This window comes from Mirounga leonina, unplaced genomic scaffold (assembly GCF_011800145.1).
Source record: "Mirounga leonina isolate KUSES-001 unplaced genomic scaffold, KU_Mleo_1.0 Mir_101664, whole genome shotgun sequence".
NCBI classification, from domain to species: domain Eukaryota; kingdom Metazoa; phylum Chordata; class Mammalia; order Carnivora; family Phocidae; genus Mirounga; species Mirounga leonina.
This window is the reverse complement of record NW_023270175.1, coordinates 523562-537659: the sequence shown is the minus strand read 5'-3', so window position 1 is coordinate 537659 and position 14098 is coordinate 523562. Positions and strand designations below refer to the sequence as shown.

General features: G+C 53.0%; 1 protein-coding gene across 1 annotated transcript; it reads left to right on the top strand.

Annotated features, from left to right (window-relative positions):
• Positions 1-5668: 5668 nt before the first annotated feature.
• On the top strand, positions 5669-9505 carry RIPPLY1 (ripply transcriptional repressor 1). The gene is made up of 5 exons (XM_035005309.1): positions 5669-5814; positions 6680-6755; positions 7390-7454; positions 8019-8217; positions 9437-9505. Exons 1-5 carry the CDS (start codon positions 5669-5671, stop codon positions 9503-9505), a joined length of 555 nt encoding a protein of 184 aa, XP_034861200.1.
• The last annotated feature ends 4593 nt before the right edge of the window (positions 9506-14098 follow it).

Sequence of the window (14098 nt, the reverse complement as noted above, 5' to 3'; positions counted from 1 at the left end):
GTCCCAGGAACCCAAGGGGCTGGGTCCAGGACTTGGTACATTTGGGACATTTGGACTTGAGGGCAGAGGTCCTAGGCACCATTTGCTATTTTTGCTTTGGGGACAGACTGGGGTGAGGGAGAGAACCTTCCGCTTTTTTCCTCTCTCAGAGCAGACCCTGCTTTGCTTCTTGCCTCCACCGGGCCCCCATACTGGCCTTTTAGGGCTTCCTGCCCCCCAACCCCAGGGGCCCCCGCTCAAGAGTCAGAGGCTGGAGGGAAAGAGTAAGATCTCTGCCAAGGTGAGCACAGAACCTGTTTTGGGCCGTTCCATCTGTCACTGTCCCCCCGACGGCCCCCTCTCCTCACTGGCCCCCAGCCGTGGGGCAGCACAGTGGTTAAAAGCACAGAGACTACCTGAGTTCAAATCCCAGGCTTGTCATGTTTAGCTCCGTGACCTTGGGCAAGTATTTTAATCTCATCTATAAAATGAGGCTTGTAATAGTATCGTCCTCATAGGGTTGTTTGTGAGACAAATTAATCCACGCAAAATGCTTAGGACAGTGCCTGGTACATAAATGTTTAACAAATGTTCTCTCCTCTTACTCTGCTTCCGTACCAGCTCTGCCTGCCAGGATGACACGTCCCCTTCTCTCTGCCGACTTAAGCCCAGCCCAGCTCAACCACCCCCTCCTCCAAGAGGTCTCCCCGGCATTACCCCTTCACCTGACCTCTGTTATGCTCCCCAGTGAGACTAGACCTTGGAGAGCAAGGACTGTGACATGGGCAGCGCCAAGTGAATCACAGAACAACGTGTAGGCCCCGGAGTGCCAATCCGGTGACGGCGACCCACAGCTAGAAACGTATTGTGCGGCACGGCGTACGTAGTACGTGCATTTGTGTATGCCTCGATCTCCACCTCCATCTCCATATGACAAAAGCAAAAGCTTCACAGAACGACCTGCATCCTTACCAGATGGGATCCACGCTTCTAGTCGCTGTTCGTTCATTTGGCTTCATGCTGGCCGTGACCCCCTCCATTGATTTTAAGCCCTGCCATTGGTTGTGACCCACAGCGTTGTCCACGATAAGCCCAACACAGGGTGGGATTAAGACCTCCAGAGGCCCTAAGCCCTGAAAGGATTAGGGGTGAAAGGCCATGGCCTGTTTACAGAGAGGAGGTCAAGTCAAGGGGAGCTGCAGTGGAGGGTGCGTGGAGGCCACTGGAGACAGAAGCCTGGAGAAGCAGGCCGGGCTTAGGCAGTGAAAGGCCTCCGCTGTCAGCCCCTTCGTAGGGGTCTGGATGTTTCTTCCAGGCAACTGGGAATGACTGGACGTTTTCCAGTGCAGGAGGACTGTACTCAGGTGTGTGTTCTAGAAAGATCACTGGGGTGGCTGTTGGGGAGGATGGAGTGGAAAGGCCAAGTCAAAGACAAGGGGAACCCACCTTGGAAGCTGTTCTAGGCATCTGGATGAGAGAGGACAGGTGACGCCACAGTTGAAGAAACAATGGGGTGAGTGGGGGAGCCCGGAGGAGACAGATGGGAGAAATGGTTGAGGCTTTCGCTTGAGTGACTCGGCCCGTATGGTGCCAGTTCCTGAGGTAGGTACGGAGGAGTTTTGCGGGGGAGGAAATATTCTCAGGTTTTGATTCATTCAACAAACATTAACGGGACTGACATAGAGAAACCAACGTTTTATTTTTCCAAGTTGCCTCATTAAAGAAAAAAACGAATATCCACCATTGCGATCATTTCACAAAAGAAAGACTATTTTGCTTGCCCCACCCGCCCAAATAGGAAGGGCATAATCTCAGAATAAAGGACAGTCCTTTTTATAAGTGAATAAGTTTAGATTATTGAAAAGCTTTCCTTTGGATGTGTTTCCCGTTTTGCCGTGACCCACTGAAAACGTCACTGTGTATCAGCCTAATTCAGGGACTGTAACTGAGAACCACAGGTCTGGCCAACGGGCAAAGGAAGAGACGTCAGCAACAGAGACCAAGAGGAGTGGATCCACAAGCAGGAGGAAAACAAGAGAGTCATCGTGGAGAACAAGAGAGTCATCGTGGAGGCCAAGAGCGGAAGGAGGGTTTAAGAAAAGAGGGCTTGGCCACCAGTCTCTTGACACCCTGAGTTCAAAGAGGTCACTGAATTTGGCAATTAGGGGGTTATTGGTGACCTTTGGTGGAGCCTGTTGACTAGGAAGATGGGGCGGGGGCCAAACTGTAGTAGATTGAGGTACACTTGAGGGTGATGGGGAGAAGAGGGAGAGGGGAGGAGGGAGGGGAGAGAGAAAGAGATTGAGAGGGAGAACATGTTAGGGGAACAAGAGAAGACATCTGGGGAGGGAGGGGCCTTATTTTCTGGCATAAAAGAGACCACCATTTCACAGTCAGGAAAGAGCTAGTATAAAGAAACTGGACTTTCCTGAAGAGAAGGGGGAATAATGTCTGGAGGAAGGGCCTAGAGAAGGAGGGTGGATGAGGCCAAGGCCCAGATAAAGGGATTAGCTTTTAACGAGAGGAGCACCTTGTCCCCTGAGAAGGGAGGGCTGGAGGGGAAGGAAGTTGGAGAGGCCTGCCAATTTTGGGGGGGTGGGGCAGGGCACTGAGGTAATTCATGCTTGAAGGCCTCTGTTTTCTCAGGGAAGTAGGAGGAGAGGGGTGGGGCAAGAACATGGTAGGGAGCTGAAGGAAGTTTGGAATGGGGCCCAGGGGAATGTGGAGGCTGGAGTTGGGGCTTCACAGGGGACCACGCTTAAGGGTGACTGAGGGGTACGAGGGCCCAGCTGAGCTTGTTTGAGTCCGCCTGGCCCTTGTGCAGGTTTTGTCTCCCTCCCTCGGCTGTAAGCACCTGGAGGCAATGTCCTCAGCACTTTCCTCTTTCTCGTCCCTTCCTTTGCCAGGCAGTGCCCAGCGGAGTGTCGGCCGGCGGAGGCGCGCAGCTCTCTCAGAAGGGCCTGGCAAAGCAATCACTGACCAAACCCAGAGATGCTCCAGGGCTGTTAGGGGAAACAGAGGTGGGCTCACATCGCCTGACAAGAAGTTATGCATTTTGTTGTTCCACGCCTTTCCTTGCCACCCTGCTGGCCGTCCTACTCCTTCCTGTTCTGTGCTGACTGCAGGGAAAACAGCCAGGCTCCCACATTTGTCCAGCGACATTTGCAGGCCTTAAAAATCCTTCAGGCTGGGGAGAGCCCACCGAGAGGGGCCAGGGGCTTCAGCTCCCATACTCGGAAGGAAGAATGAACACAGGTTCAAGGGCGGAGGTGGCAGGATGGGTGGCATGGCTGAGTCGGCTTGGGCTCAGGAGTAATGTCTCCCTCTCCTCCCTTTCCCTCTTCCCTCCTGCCTGCTTGCGGAGCCCACGGCCACCTAGAGGTCAGAAAGATCCCAGGGAGTGCCAATAGGTCAGCTTCTTTCTCCTTCGCTGGCCCCAGTCCTTCCAGGCCTTTCTTCCACCAGGCTCCTCCTCGGCCTCACTCCTCCTTGGAGCTGGCGAGGCCAAGCCGTACCAGCAAATTCTCATCCTCTGGAGGTCAACTGAGCAAGAACCCTCAGAGACTGATAGGAACTCGGGGCTCCCCAGCAGCCCTCCTTTTCCCCTCCCTGGGACCCAGGATCCAGCCTGCCTCGCACAAAGCAGGGCCAGAGAGCTTACCGGTCCGAGGCCACGCATGTCACTGCCCTCATTTCAACACATATAATAAACCTCTGTTTATCGAGGGCTGGTGCCATGCCAGGCCCTTGGGTTAGGTGGCGGCTGGGCTGTTAGAAAGTTTTCCTTGGATGGAGCCAAAATGTGTCTCCCTGTAGCTTCCGCCATGGGCCTCGGCCTCGCTCCCACAGAGCATGGGTCATTTCCCCGAGAGGGTTCTCTGCTCCCAGGATAGGCATTTCCTTCTCTCTTTTTAATTTCCCCGTGTCTTTATTTTCTCTTGCCCAAAGAATAGCAGGATCCTGTGCAACCTTTGAGGACGTTCAGAAAAGCGCGAAGCAGGAAGTTAAAATCTCCCACAGTCTTATTCCCAGAACTGACCGCAGTCACCTTCTTCCTTCTTCCAAGCAGCCTCCCTCCCCGCACCCCCCCGCCCCCGCCCCCGGCATCCTGGATAGTCTCCACTTGTTTTCTCTCCCCAGTCTTCCACCAAGCCAATTTGAATGTGCAATTGTCTCACTGTTCCAGGAGTTGTTGAGCCTGCTTTCTAAAGTGAGGTGTTTGTCGATGTTGTTTCCAATCTTCCTTTGCTACAGAGCACACGGTGGGGCTAGAATTCGAAGTGGGGTGGGGGGAGGGGGTGGGCGAACAGAGAAAAGAGGAGCCCCTGAATCCAAGTGCTCAGGTGCTGCTAGGATCTGATGTTCTTTCCCACTTTCAGTGCTGATGATTATCCTTCTAGAGCCTGATTGTGAGAGCCTGCTTAGTATTCACGGGCAAAGACTTACCCTAACGAATGTAGCTGGTTTCCCATCATTGGACACTGAGGTAGTCTCAAATTTTGGACAATCACAAACCCGACCGGGACGAATACCCAAGAAGCGAAATCCATGCTGCTGCTGGATGCTGGGCTCCGGAGGAATATTCTGGGACTTCTAAAGCACAAAGAGGCCGCCAACAGTTGTAACTGGAAGCTTTCTGGCAAAGGCCCGGAAGACTGGCTAAGGCCAAAGACTGTGCTGGAACCGCTAGGCTTGCCCCCCGCCCCGGGGTCAGTACCCTTTACCCAGCGAATGGTGTTCAGGCTATCAGGGCCCCTTGAGGGCACTGGGCCCGCACCTTGCACTCTCGTCTCACATATGAGGGAACAGAGGACCCTGGGCCAGGGACAGTGCTGAGGCAGTTTGGCAGCCAGAAGGAAGCCTGCCTCACCGCCCCCGCCCCCCCCACACACCCGCCAGGACCCTGGCTCCTGGACTGGGGGCTGAGCTCTGAGACTTGGAATCTGACCTCCAAGCCCTGAAATGCTGCCCACACTCCTTTACCAGACCACTTACTGCTGAGGCCCGAGAGGATATTCGGGCACTTTTGCAAAGGGACCGACCCAGAGAGCAAAGGGCGTGGAAGGAAGGCTTGAGGGTCACCCCACAGGCAGCTGGACCCGCTCCACCCACACCCTGCTATTTTCCTGACCCAGGTGGCGTGCTTAATGGCGGTCACCCTCTATCAGGTCCACTTGGCACATCTCTTGCGGGTTTTGAGCAGAAATAATGTGTGAGTCCCTCGCTCGCCTTAGCCGGGTCAGCTGTCCCTTTTTGCTGGGAACTGGCTTTGCCAAAGGCCTGTCTCTCCAGCCCTCTGGGCCTGACAGCTTTCTGTGGTTTTGGGTGCTAATGAGCTTCTCGCCCTAACCTTGCTACTGCCTGGGGAATTTGCACAAATGGTGTGTGATTTGCCCCTTCTGTGTTTTCCTTTCTGACTTGGAGGTAAAGAAAACCCCTCACCCCCCACCGACTCTCTGTTTATTCAACTGGGAGGGCTTTCACACCCAGAGACCCAGCTCCCCCCTCCGTGAGCTCCCTGTTCTAAATCCTCGTCCCTCCTCCCAGGTCCCCCAGCCCTGCTCTGCCCTGAATAATTTATGAGTCCAGGCAGGCCTTATAAAAGGGTCTCCCAGGAAAGGCCAAAAGAATGCAGGAGGTTCTGAGAAATGAGAGCCCCTACGGCCTGCCTGGCTTCGACCCCCTAAGGATGGACCCTTCTGTTCCCGCTGCCGCTGCCCCGGCCCCAGCCCTGGTCCTAGCTCCAACCCCTGTGCAGCAGCCCCAGGGGCTCCTTGGCCTATTAAGTCCATCGCCCCTTGTCTCCTCTGGACAACGAGTAGGTGGCAGAGAAAGGTAAGTGGAACTTGGCCTCTGGCGACCCGAACCCGGGCTTAGCGGGGTCCCGGCATTGGAAGGACAATGAAATGGATGAGATGGCCAGGGTGCCCCCGCTCTCTGTGGAGGGGCAGGGCAAGGCCTCGCAGCACCCAGAGACTGCCCCTTCCACATCTCAGGCTGGAGTGTCTCAACTGGCTTCTCCCCTCGCTCATCCCTCTGGGTGGCGGGAGGGGAACTTGGGGATAGGGGGTATTGCCAAAGCTGAAAGCCAAGCAGCCAGGCCCTCGTGGGCCAAGTTGCTTAGTCCACTGAGGAGCAGGGGAGACTGCCACGGAGCGTGGCTTCCACATGACCCAGGCTGAAGAGGGGGTAAGAGAGGGCCAAAGTCCCAAAAGAGGCTGGGGGGCAGTCTCTTCCCTGACTACACCTTAAGATTTCCATTTGCTTTTTGTCAGGACCTCTGGGAGTCTAGTGGGGAAGCAGTGGGCCCAGGAATAGTCCGGGCCCCTTTCCCCAGCGCAGGAAGATTACGGTAGGACTCTCAGCTCTACTTCTTGGAGTAGGAGAGCCGGGGGCCAGATATGTTCCGCCCAACCCTCCTTTATTCCTCTAAGCATGTAACAGTCCACAAACGATGAGTGAAATGCCTACTGTGAACCAGGCGTTGTACTGGGCGCTGGGGATTCAGACACGATCAAACGTGAAGTCTGCTCCCAAGAAGCTCCACGGCAAGTAAACAGATAATTACAAACCAGCCGATCAAGGCCAAGAGCCATGATCACATTGTTGAAGCAGGGGGGAGGGGCACTGACCTGGGCCCACATCGGAGCCAAGTTCCAGTCTCCTTCCTCCACGGATTGATCTCGCCTCTTTGTCCTAGAGGAGCTTGTCTCTGGAGGCCCTGGCTGTCCTCTACAAGTGACCCGCTGGGGCAGGTGAGGAGACCGGTAGATTCGGTGAGTTTGAGCCCTTGTGGCCCACGGTCACGTGCATAGGCAGCCACGTGCATTCACAGTGGCCAGGCAGGTCCCTTTCCAGAGCGCCTCCGCCCTCGGGCCAGGGCTGCAGATGTGGGAAAGCCTGTCCACGGCCTCGCTCATGTTTGAGTCCACAACAGCTGGGGGAGGAGGGCAGCCCTGGGGTTTCTGCTGCGGTGGGAAAGATGAAGAGACGAGTGCCCAGGAGAGGGGAGGGGTTTGGGCAGACCCCACAGCTAGTCTGTGGGAGAGCTGGTGCTAGAATCCTGGTCTCCTGGCATGCAGCCCTAGTGCTCTCCTCCTCCCACCGCCCCCCCCCCCCCCCGCGGCCACTGCCGAATCTTTGCGGCTCAGTAGAACTCTGTCTCCTGGCCAGTCTCCAAAGAGGTGTTAGAACAGGGGCAGGAAAGCAAACAACCCCCAGGACTCTGTGCACTTGTTTTACAACCAGAACCAGGACCCAGGCCCTTGTTGTGGGGGGGGCAGGGGCTGCCCCTCGAGATGTCTAAGGTTTCTTCTAGATCGTCTTACGGAGGGTTGTGACCCTTGGTATGGAGGAGGTAGTCACGTGGCCATGCACTTTGAGCCACATGTTAGCTCTTGCTTTGGACAGGCTACTGGTGGGCCAACAGGGGCCGAAGTCACGAAGGCTGACCCCGAGTTCCATCACCCTGTCAGGTAAGCCTGTGGCGCCCAGCTCGGAACCTGATGTAGGCCTGTCAGCTCTTCCAGTCCCCAGAAAAGCCCTGTGGAGCCGGAGGAGGTAGGCAGTGCCAGGATCGCTCTTTCTTAGACCAGGAAACTGAAGCCCAAGGTGGTTAAGGGAGTCGACCAAGGTTGCCTTCCAGTGACCCCTAAGAATAAGCCCCTATGGGCGGAGTCAGCAAAGGAAGCCTTAGTGGGACATGGAGGACACAGGGCTAGAGAATTCTTCGCTAGAAGACTTCTGAAGTGGGGGGTTGTGGGGCGGGGGGAGAATGGGACCAATGTCAGAGTTGACAGATACCGGGGCAGGGGCTCCCCACAGCTCTATGCCCACTAGATATGACCTTCCCGCCTGGGGCCATTTTGTAACCATCTAGAAGGTTCTGTTACAATGCTTGCTTCCTTCTTTTCCGTTTCACCTCATTACTGCAGGCAGGAGAAGGAATTTAGGGGTTGACTTCCTTCGTGGCCTTCCTTGCCTCTCTGCACGTAAAAGACCTATCTAAGTCAGCGGCCATATTTCTTCTCTGTCCACAGGCTCTTCTGGCCTAAAGCCTGCTCCTTTGACTACCTGTACAGTGATGGGGAGATTTTACTGCAGAACTTCCCCGTCCAGGCAACCATCAACCTATATGAGGACTCAGATAACGAAGAGGAGGAGGAGGAAGAAGAAAAGGACAAAGAAGAGGAGAAGAAAGAGGAGACAGATGAAAGGGGGCCGGAAGAGTGTGTGAGGGTACGAGGGTCAGCCGCACACGGCCACAGCTCATCTTCCTTTCCCGCTCCTGACATGCCCAAACTGAACCGGTCAGAGTCTGATTGGGGTTCAGTATGACTGGCAAGGCTCTAGAGCATCAGTGAGCCAGGAATCTCCAGACATAGCTCTCTAGACTGTAAGTTGGGTCCTTGAGTTCCCAGCTCACCGTGGCGATATTCAGCTGGCCTGTGGGCCCAGGCCTCCTGCATCTCATTGTCTGTGTTGTTGTGAGACAGTGAGAGGGTCCAAGGAGCTCTAGGGGAAGACCTGCTTTCTGAAGCTCCCCGGGAAGCAGATCAAGACAGTGCCTGCCCATGCAGAGAGGACCAGTTACTCTTTGGGGTTCTTTGACTCCCCAGCATTCCAGCTGGCTCCAGAGTACTGTCTCCCCACAGAAAACCTGACTTCTGGCTTCACCTCCAGGGACACCAACATCAGATCCAGGCAAAGTGGGGGCACCTCTCTGAGGAGACTTGCAGGAGAGGAAGGGAGCATCTAGGAAATCAGCTTGCTTTGGGGACCTCCCTCCATTTTGCCTGCTATCCACTGGGGTCTGTGTGTTGGTATGAAATGAATCAGGAGACAAATAAACTAGATGATGGGTGCCCTTTTCCTGGAACTGTGCTGATTTCTTAACTGAACTCTGCCCATGTCGTGAAGCCACAGGCAGAGGGTCAGAGACCCGCTCAAGGCCAATTCACTGCCCTACCCGAGGTCAGTTGACAGATTCTACTCCATGGGGATACAGGGCCAGGAACCGACCCAGCATGGGGCCAGGCTTTCTCTGTCAGCTTGTGAAATCAGTCAGGCTCCACTAAACTTCAAAGGCAGCTTAGGGAAGGAGCAAAAAGGCCCCCCAAAAGCAGCTTGAAAATTGGGAGTATGGCTGGGGGGAGAAGTGAGAGGTACAACCTCAGTTGAGCTCTGGAGATGAGTGTATGCATGCAGGGAGGGGGCTCAAGAGGGGGGGTTACTAAGTCCTGTCAACTTTATCTCCTCGATTCCCTTTGTATCTACCACAGCTCAGGTCCTCATGCCTATCCCGCCCCAATTACCCCAACTAATGTTCTTGCCTCCTCAGGGCCCTTTGCAATGTGCCCTCCCCACCGGTCACAAGATCAGACCATAGTGTGCTCCTGGCTCTTCATTGCCTCCCCAACAACTGGGACTTACCTTTCTTTTTTTCTCTTGGTCGCAGATCCCCTTGAGAATCTATGGCTTTTCTATTCATATATTCACAAATGAAGCCCTTAATGTGATATTCTAGGCTGTTCGATCACCTGGTTCTTGCCCGTCTCTTCAGACTCCTCTCTTGACAGTTGAAGCCTATGGCTCCTGCCCTTGAATGTGTTATGTTTTCTAACACCTTTGTGGCTTTAAGCCTCTGTCTGGAATGCCTTACCACTTTCGTAGGTCTGGTAAGCTCCCCTTCACCCCAGAGGACTAGCTCAGACACCATTCCTGTGAGAAGCCTCCCTAGACCTTCAAGTCCAGGTTGGGTGCCCCCATATATTCAGGACCTCGTCTACCATAGCATCTGCCTCTGTCCCCATGTGGCTGTGTCTGATATCCCCATGTGACTTTATCACACAGCATGCTGCCTGGTACAAAGGACATGCCCAGGAAATGTTGAAGGAAAAAGATTCTTGGGTCTTCTTTTGTTTTAAGATTTTATTTATTTATTTATTTGAGAGAGAGAGCACAAGAGGGGGGAGCGGGAGAGGGAGAAGCAGGCTCCCTGCCAAGCAGGGAGCCCGATGCGGGACTCGATCCAGGGACTCCAGGATCATGACCTGAGCCGAAGGCAGTCGCTTAACCGACTGAGCCACCCAGGCGCCCGATTCTTGGGTCTTCTTAAAGAACCACCTCTGTCCCTCCACTTGCTGGTCTCCCGTATCTTTGCTTAGCTACAAACAGGACCAGCTAACGTCATCTGATTCAGGACCAAAATGCTGGCCATTTCTCTCCTCCTTCAACTTGAGATGGGGCTGCTTTAGTTCTGAGCCCGCGCTGTGAAGTGCCTGAATTTGGACGGACCTGAGCAGACCACCAAACTCACACACGCTGGTGCCATCTATTGGTCAAAACTTAACCTCATTCCTTAATTGAGGCCACCAGACAGTTGACCTTTGGCCACTGGGATTTCTGGAGTCCATTCTCTTTCTCTTTGTAAGTAAGGTGGACTCTACCGTGCTCTGGCTGTATGACCTTGGGCAAGTTACTTATCCACTCAGAGCCCCAGGCTCCTCATCTGTCATATGGGGAAACTAATACTTCTTCTCAGGGTGGTGAAGATCCCATCAGATAATACATGTAAAGTACTTAGCACAGCCCCTGACACACAGTAAAAGCGCTTGATAAATGCTAGTAGTCATCACAATTATAGTTTTAGTGGTGGTTATTATTAATTTTATAGCAGACATATAAGCAGAGCTTATCAGTAGAGTCACCTAATGAATGGTTTACTCAACTAATGACTGATATATCCTGATCCACCTGATCTCCCTGGCACCATTTCGTTTAGCAGTCGAAGAATCTTTGCGGTGTTTGGTAAAAAACAAACAAACAAACAAACAACAGAGGTCAAATGTGGCTTCCTGGGCCACTCTCTGCAGGTTTCTGGTCCCTTTTTCCTAGGACAGAGGCTTCAAAACTTCTTTTTTGTGCTTTAGCAAGAACACCCTTCTTTCTTTTTTTTAAGATTTTATTTATTTCTTTGAGAGAGAGAGAGAGAGCAGGAGCAGGGTGAGGGGCAGAGGGGGAAGCACACTCTCCACTGAGCAGGGAACCCGATGCGGGGCTTGATCCCAGGACCCTGGGATCATGACCTGAGCCCAAGGCAGACGGTTAACTGACTGAGCCACCCAGGCACCCCAGGAACACCCCTCTTTTGAATTGAGTACAGCAGCCCAATATACAAACAAAATGAAGATGGAGTTGCCCTGGTGGAAGGCACAATGGCTGATGCAGAATTCCCATCTTGCTGTCCTCTCTCTTGTAAACTAACTCTCTCCATTCCTCTGTGAGGCACCCACAGGGATCCCTAGATTATTGGGAAGACCCTTTGGAAACCGCTGTCGCAAGGGTTAAAACAAGATTGATTTGAAGTCGAAGGGGGATTAGTATTTTAACATGTCCAGTGTTCCGTTTAAAATCCTTGTTTTGGGTCCTAAGCTCCCAGCATTTCAGAGCTCAAAAATTGCTCGAGTCCTTGTACCATAGGTTATAGGCATTTGAAATCCTTGGAATCCCAATATCCTTGGTTTTAGGGTATTATATAGCATAGAATTACAAATCCCTAAATCCCCAGGGGCTTAAAGACCCTAAAACCCTTGGAGCAGTAATTCTTAAGTCAGAAGGAGCTCCTCTCACTTTCCCTCCCCTCCTCCTCCTCAGCGCACATGCGCTATTTATTGGTCAGTGGCAGACATTTTGTCTCCCTTTCCTCCCAGTCCCGTGCCCTGAAATGGCTTCCAATTCTCCTCCCCACACTTGGTTGCTAAGTGATTGGAATTCACTGTTATGAGTAACCAGAGCCCAGTGTGACTTATTTTGTCATCGGTGTATCCATTCCTTGTAGCAACTTCAGATCCAGTACACAGACTCAGGAGAGAGCTCTCTGTGCAAAACTCAAGAGTCTTTCCTCCAGCTCCATGACAGCCTCATGCCCCACACTTCCTTACCCCCCAGCACTAATGCCTCTGGTTTCCCCCACCCAAGAGCAACAGAGAGAGGACACATCGGTTTAGTGGGATTTTGCATCGGAGCTGGGCTTTGAAGGATGGGCTCAGGGAAAGATGGAGGGAGAACACTTTCCAGAAAGAAGCAGCAGTATAAATTCCTTCATTACACAAATACTCATTGAGCACCTACTCTGTGCCAGGCATTAATATTGTAATGATTAAGAGTATGGGATTTGGAGGCAGATGTACCCGTGTTCAGATCGCATTATTTGCCGCAGGCTGGCTCTACCCATAGGCCCACTCCACTCAGGCCCACTGACACTCAGGTGTCAACGAGCTGTCAGCTCTCTGCTTATTCTCCTCCGTCTCTAGGCAAGGAAAGCCCCCTTCCCTGCCCCAGTGGGTATCACCAACCCCCATCTCTCCCCTCCCCCCCAACTGAGCCTGTGTGTTTATCTAGTGGGCACTTTGTCTCCTTTCTTCTTCAGGCCCCTTGTTGTAAAAGGGTTGCCAATCCTATTCCCGAACCAGGTGGTCAGGTGGCCCGAGTTCCCTGTTTGGATCTGTCAGGAGCCTGGTGTTGGGTACTGTGTTTTTGGTTTACTCCCAGGTGGGAAGGCTTCTTGCAACCCCCACACAAAGCACAGAAACCCAGGTACAAAAGCCTGACAAAGAGTGAGTACAACACTCTTTGCCATCTACTTGCTATTGACGTAACATCCACGATCACGTAGGAGATAGGCACAATTATTATGCCCATTTATAAATGAGAAAACTAAGAGTTCGCAAGGTCTGTGTACCTGGGTTTGTGTGCTTGCATGGAGGTTGAGCCTTGCCTGCTGGGGGTAAACCCAAAACACTGTAGGCGACACCAAGTCCCTGACAGGTCAGAGTAGGAAACTCGGGCCACCCTTTTACACCGGGGTGCTAGGGGGGAAAGGAGACATACTGCCCGTTAGATGCCACGTGTGCATGATTGGGGGTTGGTGGGTCAGAGATAATAACACTGAGTCAGAAGAGGGAGCTTTCCCTATCCAGAGAGAACAAGCAACAGGGTGGCTAGGAGGATAAGAGTTACAACAGCAGATAATCATTGATTTATTTTATTTTATTTAAAGATTTTATTTATTTATTTGACAGAGAGAGAGAGAGCGCAAGCAGGGGGAGCAGCAGAGGGAGAGGGAGAAGCAGGCTCCCCGCTGAGCAGGGAGCCCGATGCAGAACTCGATCCCAGGACCCTGGGATCATGACCTGAGCCGGAGGAAGATGCTCAGCTGACTGAACCACCCAGGCGCCCCGCAGATAATCATTGAATTCTTACTATGGACTGGGTGCATGGCTAGGAAACTGACAGGGATGAACTCTTTTAATATACCAACCCCGAAGGAAAGGTACAGTTAGGAAAACTGAGGCTTAGAGTGTTTTGGTTTTTTGTTTTTTTTTTTTTTTTTTGCCCCAAATCACACAGCTGGTAATCCATGGCACCTTCCAAGTGCCAGGCACTTCACATGTATTATCTCCCTTAATCCTCACAACAATCCTGAATCATAAGCACTAGTACAGATGAGAAAACTGAGGTTCAGAAAGATTAAGAAATCTGCTCAAGGTCACACAATTAATAAACGGCTGAGCCAGTTTTTGAGCGATTACAGCACGTGCCTCAGGTCACCCCACGATGATAAGCAGCAGGAGCAGGATTCAGGTCTGTCTCCTTCCAGAACCCCATGCTTTCAAGGGATGAAATCTACAGGCTTGAGGAAGGATTAAGTCTGTGGGAGGCCAGGGAGAAACAAAGGTTCACTTCTGGCGAGAAGGAAGTGAGTCAGAAGTTAGGAATAATTCCAGGCCAGGAGAAACTGAGGGATACTGAAAGGTGTCACCAAGGTTGGGACGTTTGGGGGCCTCCTGCAGGCAGTGGCAGGTTCCCACAGAACCTGGGCTTCTTCGGGCACAGGGCTACCAGGGGCCAGGGGCTGATGAGGGACTTCTGTTCCTGCCCCTCAGTGCTGTGTGGCCTCTGAGTGGAATGGGCCCTGGCTGGGCATGCTTCCTTCTGGTCGAAGAGTCTGGGCCCAGAGGGAGGAACTACCCATTGCCTAGGTGGTGCGCCAGGCACTGAGCCCTGCACCGCACACACTTTATCCCGAACAAGGCTCACCAAACTCCAGAGGGTGAGT

Bases quoted from the DNA above. Each gene is read 5' to 3' on its own strand.
- RIPPLY1 (XM_035005309.1), top strand. From the start codon at position 5,669: ATGGACCCTTCTGTTCCCGCTGCCGCTGCCCCGGCCCCAGCCCTGGTC. The intron at 7,455-8,018 runs GTAAGCCTGTGG...CTCTGTCCACAG, and splicing joins GAGTTCCATCACCCTGTCAG to GCTCTTCTGGCCTAAAGCCT. The intron at 8,218-9,436 runs GTACGAGGGTCA...TCTTGGTCGCAG, and splicing joins GGCCGGAAGAGTGTGTGAGG to ATCCCCTTGAGAATCTATGG.